This window comes from Spinacia oleracea, chromosome 6 (genome assembly GCF_020520425.1).
Source record: "Spinacia oleracea cultivar Varoflay chromosome 6, BTI_SOV_V1, whole genome shotgun sequence".
In the NCBI taxonomy this organism is placed as follows: Eukaryota; Viridiplantae; Streptophyta; class Magnoliopsida; order Caryophyllales; family Amaranthaceae; genus Spinacia; species Spinacia oleracea.
Window position 1 is genome coordinate 142,922,208 of NC_079492.1, and position 10,427 is coordinate 142,932,634.

The 10,427-nt window shown below is 37.2% G+C and overlaps 1 protein-coding gene across 2 annotated transcripts; it reads left to right on the top strand.

The window, feature by feature from the left end:
* Positions 1 to 246: 246 nt before the first annotated feature.
* LOC110802096 (uncharacterized) lies at positions 247 to 9,831 on the top strand. 2 transcript variants are annotated; one of them, XM_056831562.1, is made up of 11 exons: positions 247 to 589; positions 1,116 to 1,181; positions 2,655 to 2,789; positions 2,875 to 3,008; positions 3,102 to 3,168; positions 5,809 to 5,861; positions 8,652 to 8,706; positions 8,795 to 8,869; positions 9,027 to 9,144; positions 9,479 to 9,525; positions 9,619 to 9,831. In XM_056831562.1, the coding sequence occupies exons 3-11, from the start codon at positions 2,679 to 2,681 to the stop codon at positions 9,718 to 9,720; spliced, it is 762 nt and encodes a 253-aa protein (XP_056687540.1). In that variant the 5' UTR covers positions 247 to 589; positions 1,116 to 1,181; positions 2,655 to 2,678; the 3' UTR covers positions 9,721 to 9,831. The 2 variants fall into 2 exon arrangements, with proteins under 2 accessions (XP_056687540.1, XP_021863211.1); XM_022007519.2 differs by lacking the exon at positions 1,116 to 1,181 and having other exon boundaries at positions 248 to 589.
* Positions 9,832 to 10,427: the final 596 nt, after the last annotated feature.

Below are 10,427 nucleotides of genomic sequence, written 5' to 3' on the forward strand. Positions count from 1 at the left end.
TCTAACGGTTACTTAACATTAGGGTCACGTTATACAAGAAAATGAAACCTCACGAGGTAAACGTAGTAGGATGGAAATTCTATATTATATGATAAAATGAGTACGTTCGAGATTTATTAATTAGGCAATAGATTTAAGGGATAAATATTTTCTAAAAATATTGTCAAATAATAATTTTAAAATATCCGTATATGCACGGGAGCTAATATAACTATAATTATTTAGAGGGTACTGTTGGATTGATACCTATGGCTGAACGGGATTGGCCTTAACTGAGTTAATCCCGACGACAATCCAACCCAAACCGCTTTCAAAGTTGCGTTTTCGGTAGAAATTTGGCCCAAAGTCTCGATAAATTGATTCAATTTTAGATAAGTATTTTAAAAATTCAAACAGAATACCTCAAGTTGTTCATCAAATCATAAGAACCCTAGTCCACCATCTAATTACGCTTACGCACACCACGGAGCCAACTATCTTAAATTGAATAGCATCGCACAGTATAAACTACACTCTACACCCTCAAGAGCCTCACTATTGCCAATTTGCCACCATTCTTTCGTTCTCTGCACTGCTTTGGTAGTCCCAGGTTAGTTCTTCATGTTTCGTTCAATGCCTAAATTAGTTTTATAATATCATAAGTTGATTTTCTACATGATGATGAAATCATAAGTTGATTTGGGAGCTTAATTGTTGAGTAGGCCTGTTCACTGGTTGAGCTTAATTCAAGGGTTCATGGTAATTAATTCGCTCGAATTGTTTGATGATTTTATTTGGGTAATTTTGAATTCTAGGGTTCATCGTAAAGACTAATTTTAAATGCTGATATATAAATTACATAGTTTAGTTGGTTGAATACGTGATGTAAGTTGAATTCTTTAGTATTAAGAGAAACTCAATTTTAGGTTTTTGCTGTATTTTATAGCAGTTTGTGCGACAATGTGTAGGTTTGTTTCTGTTAGTTTCTAAGTTTGCTGGTTTAGTTACTTTCCGCTCTTGTTAGTTTTGCTCTTAGTGTTTCTTAAGCTTAAAAGTTTTGTGATTGATTGATTTAGGAGAATGATTTCTAGAGCTAACCCTGGTTGGACAATTTTTTCTTTGAATTATTGTGATAGGGGAAGAATAAAAACAATGTTGTTGAATGTTGCCGGTCGTGTTTATTTCACTATTGATAATAGGAGGTTGGTACATTCTTGGCAACATTACATTTGTCTTATAGCCAATTTTTGTTGACAACAATTTGAAGTTGCATAAGAGAATTCTTAGGGTTAGAGGTTTGTCAAGCCCCTATGATGGCGAAGTATCTGTGAGAATGTGTAGGAAATTAGGAATTACCTATAGCATGGGACTGGTGACAGCCACAAGACAGGGTACATTCAGTGGGATAAGGTTTGTAGTTTTGTACGTCAAAAAATAGTGGAGGTTTGGGGATAAGGAACTAGTTGATTTGAAATAAGGCAGTTCAGAGTAGGTTCAAGTGAGTTCAATCATTCTATATCAAGAATGCAAGAATACAGACTGGTGGAACTATGATCTATCAATGGCTGCAAGTTGGGTTTGAAAATTTAGGTGCAAAGTTAAGGTTGAACTGAATGAAAATGACATCAGCTCTTGGCCTGCTGGGAGTAACTACTCTATCCAGAAAGCATAAATTTGGAGTGTGCTGTGACACTATGTGTTTAGTATGTGGTCTGCATGATGAATCCCACACCCATCTCTTCTTTGAGTGTTGTTACAGTAAGAGCTTCACTCAAGAAGTCCTATCATGGGCAGGGATTAGTGCAGGAAATAGGAACATACATCAACTCTTCAGATGGGTTGACAGAAGAGACAGGACCTAAAGCAAGTAGACAAGTTATTTTTTCTGTAATTCCTGCTGCTGTGTATGGTATATGGTGTGCAAGGAATAAATCTCTCTGGGAGCAGAAGGTCCCATCCCATCTATTTCCCCTACAGTAGTGATGTAGATAGTAATGAAAGTCTTCCTACCAATGGTAACTTTTTACTTATAGAAAAAGCATTTGTGAATTGTGAGAAGATTTACCTGTTTCTAAATCAATGTAAATTAGAAGATAAAGTGCTTAGTGTACCTGTAAACAATGTTTCCTATAACAACAACATGAATAACCATTTGGAAACTGGTCTTGCATCAAGAGCAATTGTTGGCTAATTTGGTGAATATCGAGTTATTTTAGTGGGTTGAGTTTTTTTTGCAGTTCTTCATCATTTTGCCCAATGCAAATCTTAAACTAGGGTTTTTGTATATTATCCCCTAGATTATTAATGAATTAGCTTTAGGGCTTTAAATTCAGTTTTTCTTTTATGATTTTGTCATTATTAAGGCTATGTTCTCTTCACCTTATTCTTATTGCTTATTAGACCAGACAGAAAAACACTCACAAAAAAAAATCATACCAGACTAGGAAAATCAGATCAGACCAGGTGAAGAGAACAAAGCCTAAGTTACAAGGTTATCAATTATCTTCTCAAAGTGAATAATGTATTCTAAAGCTAAGCGTTTGTTGTTTTATGAATACCGGGCCTCATTATATAGGCAGACTTGTAGTGTAACATAATATGCTTTCCTTATTTATTTCGGATAGTATTGTTGAGGGCTCTTGAATGATATAGGTTTACAATTTCATTTTCTACAGCAATCATTTTGCTTTAGATTGAAAATGAAGAAGCATCTTGATTTAAGTCAATTGCCTGCTTCGAGCAAGATTAAGTTCGAAGAGAGCGAAGAGAACGATTCCTCAAGTGAAGACAGCGAGTCGTGTTCCGAAGATGTTAGTGGTTTTGACAATTTGGGATTTTAAGTGCAAATAGTTTAGTTGTTGTTTCAATTTGTGATGGATTTTTATGTCTATATAGGAGGAAGCGTGCATACAAAATGAACTTGCTGATATTCCCTTTGAAGAGTTGCAGAGGGCCCGTTCCGATGGCACCCTTGCCTTACACCGAAAGCGTGAATCTGAGAATAAGTCTAAGCGAGCAAACAAAAATAGGTATCGATTTCTTGAATCTTTATTACTATGAGGTAATTGGTGAATTTTTTTTAATTATTGGAATTGAGTAGTAGTATTGCTTTCTAAATGTAGGCCAATGGAGGTGAGTAGCAAAAAGCCTGTTAGTAGATTCAGAGAAGTAATTCAAGTGCCTAAGAAGGTAAATGTCAGAACACCTGTGCTTGTTATGGTGTTGATTATTTAGAATGATTCAAGCAGCAATTATGTAAATCATTATTTCCTAAGGAGTTAAGATTGTTTGAAATACTATGATTGAGCTAATCGTATTATGATATTCCACCACTTAGTTTGGCAACTATTTAGTCTCATATTCAAACAATTGGGATTTCTACAAATTAGCAACCATGAAGTTGTAAAAAGCCTTTCTCATTCTAAAAAAACAATTCTCTCGAAATGCCAAAAAGAAGCTCAACCAGTTCCTTTCTGAAGGACTTGCCGGAGATGGGCGGAGGTTCTGCTATGCCTTCCGGTTGCTGGCGAGCCATCGATACTGTTAGTTTGTTTATTTTTGTGCTTTGGTTGCTACTCTTTCCACTTTACCGCCTCGATCGAGTTTGAGAGGCTTTTTCAGATGCAAATCCTTACCTTTCTTTCTAAAGCTGCCCTTTACTATTTACCTATTAACTGGGATATTAAACATGAGTGTCATTTACTTTGAGTTTTTGCTGGTCTTAGTTTCTATTGTCATATATTCCTTGGTGATTTGTGAGGAGACAAAGCGGCATCTCAGTTTTCTGCTTTTGAACAAGTCAGAGGAAAGGGATGCTTCTGTAATTGATATCATTGTAAGTTGGAGAATCCTGAAGTTAGCCTGTGGCTGTGGTTCCTATCTTTTGTTGAGGGATTTTGAGGGAGCCTTAGAGATGTATGAATTGGCTGCTTAATTCTTAACCTGTCTTCTATGAATCTGAGGATGGTAGCTCTGTGTTTTGTGAATTGGCATATGTTATTGGCTTGAATGTAGCTGCTGTTTTTTTAAGAAAGGGAATTAATGAAATATATCCAAGTTGGTTGTCTATGGTCTGTTATCTTAAGCTATAATCCTAAAAATTTCAGCCTTTTTTAGGAGAGCATCTGATTCCATAGAGTTGGGAAGAAATAAATTAACTTACGTAGATTTATTGTCAGCATCCGAGTTAGACGGACCATTCCAACCAAGAAGTTGTGAAGCAGATTGCAAGGCAAAATTTCTTATTTTTGGGGCTCATAAGGTTCCTGACCTAGTACTGGCTCTAATTAGACTAGGTTTTTGCCTTCCCCTGCAAGAAGCTTTCTAGCAAGAAGTCAGTTGAGGGTGATGTGGAAGAGGTTGCATCTTAAGGTAAGGAGAACACCAATTGCATTACAAGGAACGTTGAGGTGGTGTTTATGTGTGTGTTCAACCTGATGATGTCTAAAGTATATTGAGTATGGAGTTGGATTTGACCTCTTCATCGAGTTGTGTGGAGGTTAATTTAGCAGGGGATCTTATAGTTGCTGAGATAACAGATTCTCGGTTTGTTTGGAAGAGGATCCTGGTTTTGTGTCCATCAATATATACAACAAAGACACTGATCTTGCTGAACCTAGGCATTGATTTCATAATCCAAAGAGGCAGGGCTTCTTTCTTATGATGCTTAAAAAATTAATATATTAATATCTCAAGGGAAGATGCAAAGTTGGGATCTGTATGAAAATAAGAGTAGTTGATTCATTAAAAAGAACTTCATATAGCAGAACCAACTCCCCTCCCCACTGTGAATGTCAGTTACTCAGGTGGACAACCAAGAAGTATTTAGCGACAGTAGAGTAGAATTAGCTAAGTGAAAGAGTTCCTTCCAGAATGTTTTTCATTGGCGGGGATGATTGTCATAAGAAGATGTTGGTTTATTGCTGTAAATAGGAATATTCTTCTTCCACCTCCAGATCATTTACCAACTTTCAGTTTGCTCCATCTATGAGTAAGGACAATTTAGATAAGGAATTTGACCCCAATCACTTTCTCCCTTTCTTTGGGTTGCAGGTCACGAGTTGGGGGGGGGGGGGGGGGGGAAGAAGAAATGTGTTCCTCCCCCCTCATTAGATATCTCCAGTCATCCCAAGAAAGAAATTGATTTCTAGTATTCACAGTGCTGAGTCTCAATGCTGTCGTCCTTGTATCTGTTCTGGTTATTATTGATTTATAGTACTAGGGTGTGTGTCTGTGTCCCCAAGAAAAGGCCATTGACCAAGAGTAGTGGGTGTTTGTTATGTTGTCTTTTGTTGCTCCGTTGCAAAACAGAAAAATCTCGTGAAGAATATGACCTCGTTTTGACCATAATTATCCGACTGAAGTGAATCCTTCTTTTCTCCAATATTTGAAATCTGCCTTTTCCAGTACTTTCTGAGGCTTTTAGTTATACTCTGTAATTCATTTCACCTTTCTATGTTATGGACATTATCTTCCGAGGAAGAGAGTGTTTACGGTAACAAGCTGTAAGATATACCAATTACTTGGGATGAGAGGTAAAATTCAGGCTGTTGGATCACTTGAATGGAATAAGTCTCTAAACCTCCGAGAACATAGTTATGACTTGTAAGACCAATAAGGCAGTGGCTTCTGGTTACCATTGTGTTTTCCCCTCTTTTAGTTTTGGCAAACTAAGTTAAATAATTACCAATTTTACCATGTATAGAATTTGGTAGTTCTCTTCCACTACTTGTGGGATTATTCTCTTTGGAAGTTTCAAGCTGATATTTATGAGCTCTGTTTTGTATTATCCTGAGGCAAATTCAGTTTTTTTTAATGTGATCAAAACAGGTAGTACGTGACCCACGTTTTGAATCTCTTTGTGGCACGCTTGATGAAGAAGGGTAAGGTTCCAGTTTGAATTTGGACACTCGTTTTGTGTTTTTATTCTTGCTTCATAGTTCATACTACGCATTCATATTCTATTCCAGAAGCTCGGTTATTTGTTTTTTAATATTCTTTGACAATTGAAGTAAACTTTATTGCCAAAATTATGAGAGTACAGCTAAGCCAACAGGCTACAGACACCAAAACTCCAAAACTCAATAACCTAGAGTAGTAGACTATCAGCTCAAAACTTACTACCTTCTATGAAGGTTTCAAGCTAAGAGCATCCTAAAATACTCTTATCACTATCAGAAACTCCACAAGAAATTTTAAATACTAAGTACAATATTCTGTATCTCTCAACGATTGATCTCCATTTTTATGAACTCCCTCAAAAATTCTGTAGTTCATATGTTATACACAGCTTCAGCGAACCCAATCATGTAAATTCTGCACCTAGTTGATTTTCTCTTGACTACTCTGACATCATTAGTATCATCATCATCAAATCCATAAACTGGTCAGTTATACCTCAATAAACCCATGATGGCCATGAATTTCTTCCAAATCCCAGCAGCATAATCACAAGAGAAAAATAGATGTTGGACTGTTTCTAAATTCCAATTAATTAAAGCACAAACTGCTGATCATCCTGAACTACCCATTCGGCAATTCTGTCTTTAGTACTCAGTCTTCCATGAAGAGCCATCCATAACACAAATAGACTTTTAGGACTTGCCTTTATAATTATGAATCAGCCTTCTCCAACTTACCTTTTCTCAAGGGCCTTTCTCATTTTCTGATAGAGTTTCTTTATAGAGTAGCTATCTTAGGCAATGAACTGATTCCAGCGGCTATCCAGCCACTAATCTCTGCAATCCTATATTTTCTTCAACAACCAAGAATAAGAAACTTGTGGAATAACCATATAGAGTGCATCTTTGCCTTTAATGTAATAGCAACGGACCCAACGAAACCGCAACTTATTTTTCTTGCTAGTTAAAGCCCACGGGAGTTTAGACAATGTAGCTTTATTCCAAGTGTGGAAGTCTTTCATGTTCCAGCCACCACCCACTTAAGCAACAGGTGCTCTCCTAGACTGATAACATCCCTAATCCATAAAGAAGTCATAAAAACTTGCTCAATACTTGTAATTACTTTCTTGGGCAAGAGAAAGATCTTGCTGCAGTAAGTCTGCACTCTGCAGACAGAAAAGAATGACCTTTTACCAGTTGCAACCTACCAGCATAAGACAAGTTTTTAACCACACAGGACTTCATCCTAGATGCAAACTGTTTGCACTTATTCACTGTGAGTTTGCAGCTGGAAAGAGGAATGCCGTAGCATCTAAAAGGTAAAGAATCTTTTGAGATACCCAGTTCTGCTGCACCGCATCATCCATGCCACAAAAGTAGATTCCTGTTTTATCCGTGTTAGCTGTAAACTAGAAGCAAGGGAGATAAAGCGTCTTACAGAAAAGATTAACTGAGATTACATTGCCTCTAGAAAATTATAAAAGATCATCAGCAGAAAGCAAATCAGTAGTTCCCTATCTTTCACGTCTGGGGGGACTATTAAAGTCAGGGTCTTGCACAATGGAGCTAAGCACCTGCTCAAAATTTCCATCCAACTGCAAATAGAATGGGTGAGAAGGGATCGCACTGCCTAAGCCCCTTCTTAGCAGGAAAGTTTCCCATTGATCAACACAGAGAAAGAAACAGAAATGTCACATGCCGTGATCCATTGGATAAACTGTTTAGGAAAACCTAGCTCAATAGAGTTATAAGCCTTCTCTAAGTCCACCTTAATCATGCACCTAGGAGACATATGTGACCTAGGGTAAGATTTTCACCAACTCAGTTGCAATGATTACATTATCAGCAATTTGTCGCCCTGGAATGAAGCCTGCTTGAAATTCACCGACTCCCTCCCCCACCACTTTCTGCTATATAGAAGTTAGGACCTTGAAAATAATCTTGTAAAGAGTGGAGCAACAGGAAATGGGCATAAACTGACGAACACTAGAAGGATTTGCAACCATGGGACCCAGAGTTATAGGGTGTAGTTAGTTTATAGGCCTGATAATACTACAGCCTTTACTACATCATGTGTAATAACCTGCCATTACTTCTTAAAGAAGAGAGAATTACACCCATCTAAACCTGGAGCCTAGCTACTATCAATAGAAAACACAACCTTTTCAACTTCTGCATCACTGGTTGACAAAGAAAAGCCCTTGCCTCAGAGTTCAGAGTTTTACCTTTCCTGATGATGTTCAACTCAATGCGAGGAAGAGGCTCTGCACATGATCCGAGAAGCTTTTTATAAAAGGCTATAATCTCAGACTGAATATCCTCAGGCTCCATTAGTTGATCACCTCTATCATTAATCAAAATAGGATTTTGTTGCTAGAGAACCTTTCTTTCATAGCTGCATAGAAATATGATTTCTGTGTGTTATAATATATATGAATGTCATTTTATGTGTGTGTGTTTCTTGTGGGTAAAGTAGCATGTGGCAGAAGAGTGCGAATGCTGATTTCTGAACATAATTTATTCCGCGACTGATTTGATATGGAATTACTTCATCTGATTCTTGTGTAATATATCTTAAGATAAGGGTATGTCTGAGAGATATGCTGTGAAATCTGGTACAGTTTGTAGCCTTACATTATTGTATGACGTGATTCAGTAACACGATGACCTAAGTCCCTAACAATATAATATGAGCTGACTCGCATTTGATAGAAGTTGCATTGCTGCATTCAAGTGATTCAGCAATAAACAAGAGCTTTGTGTATAATGCAGGTTCAAGAAGAGATACAAATTTATCTATGATGAGAACCTTCCCTCTGAAAAAGAAGTATGTTTATTGTGCTTTTTGGTGATGTGCCTTGTTTCAAACATTCTGTTGCCTTCTTAATAATAATAATACTTCCGTCTTCTCACAGGAATTGAAGAAGTTGCTGGGGTCATCAAAAGACCCTGAAGTCATTGAAGAATTGAGGAATCGCATTTCCTTGATTGTAAGTGTTTTTGCCTTTAACTCTTTAGTTTTAAAGAGCAGCTTTTGAGGAGTTAGTTTCATTATACTTTTTGCTTCGAGTTTATACCTTTCATCCTTATGATTTATGAAGTTATGATTGTCGTATCACAAGTTTTCTATTTTGTGCTTTTTTTTAGGACAAACAACTGAGGTCTGATTCAACAAAGCTCAGGAGAGATCAAATTCTTTCTGAACAAAAAAAGAGGGTGAGGGAAGCAGTAAAGCAGGGGAAGCGCCCCTTTTATATCAAGAAATGTAACCATTTCTTTCTCCTCTTTCTTTTCCCTCTTCTCTCAAATTTCTCCCTTTCCTTTTAAGGGAATATGACTACCAAATGAATCGTATATTGTCATCCGCATTGCAAGGATACACACACACAGTTAGATTCACAATGAATATGCATTCAGTGTTTACTGTGATATTTTTCCTATGCTTTCAAATGCAAAAAAAATCTGTTTCCAACTTCTAGGACTTAGTGAGTGAATCATACCACATGTACACTTCAGCTCAGAAGAACTTAAGCTGTTTTCAGTATGAGTTACTTTGAAGCAGTGTTCTTGCACATACTCATTTATTTTTCTTGTTGCAGCTGAAGTCCGAGAACAGATGCACAAAGAGAAGTACAATAAACTCAAGGTATGTGCTTACATTTTTCTTATTTAACTACAATGTGGATGATTAAGAAACTAAGTGCATCACTCTTAAACTGATAATATTGTCTTTAATCAGGAATCTGGTAAGCTGGATTCTTTCATGGAAAAGAAGAGGAGGAGGAACGCTGCAAAGGACCATAGGTTCATGCCTTACAGGAAGGCTAACAATGATGAGTAACATCACAACTCTTTTTGTATACTTGAGATATTTACTGACCTGCCTATGAGCAACCTCCCTTTACATGTTTAAATGCATTCAGAAATGAGATTCAACAATTCTGTGTGTACATTTTAGTTCTATGTTTTTTCATACTCTTAATTAGACCTGATTGAAAGGCGGGCCAGGCCGGGTTATAAAAATCATCCCATATGACAGGCCGGGTCAAGATTCAGGCCAGTTTTTTGTGCCCAAACCCGCTATTCCGGCCTAAAATGTTGGGCTTTTTGGTCAATTCAGACCGGGTCAAATTTTTAACTAAAGTGTAGTTTTATGTTGCCCAAAGCCCGTTGAATGTTTTTAAAATTCCGGGCCAGGCCAGCGGGCCATGCTCATGTTGATTGGGTCTACTCTTAATTGATATGGACAAGGAAGTTGAGCTATACTTCTCTATGATACCATTGATCATATTCAAGTATTCAACTGTCGATGTTCTCGCAATAGTTTGGGATTCACTGTCGATCTAGCATCTTCATCATCTGTACTTTCTTTACCAATGTAGCTTGTGCAGTGATACAGATTTTAAACTTTGAGGTCAATTAATATGATAGATTCCGCTCCCGTCGCATAGGCAATCTTGCTTCGGGGTGAAACACCTATATTACGCGTGCATTACTCTTTTTTTTTTGTTTTAGGAAACACACACATTCTACTCTAGTTTGTAGGTT

Coding starts and splice junctions, on each gene's coding strand:
- LOC110802096 (XM_056831562.1), top strand. CDS start 2,679: ATGAAGAAGCATCTTGATTTAAGTCAATTGCCTGCTTCGAGCAAGATT. Junction 3,009..3,101: donor AAGCGAGCAAACAAAAATAG/GTATCGATTTCT, acceptor TTCTAAATGTAG/GCCAATGGAGGTGAGTAGCA. Junction 3,169..5,808: donor TAATTCAAGTGCCTAAGAAG/GTAAATGTCAGA, acceptor TGATCAAAACAG/GTAGTACGTGACCCACGTTT.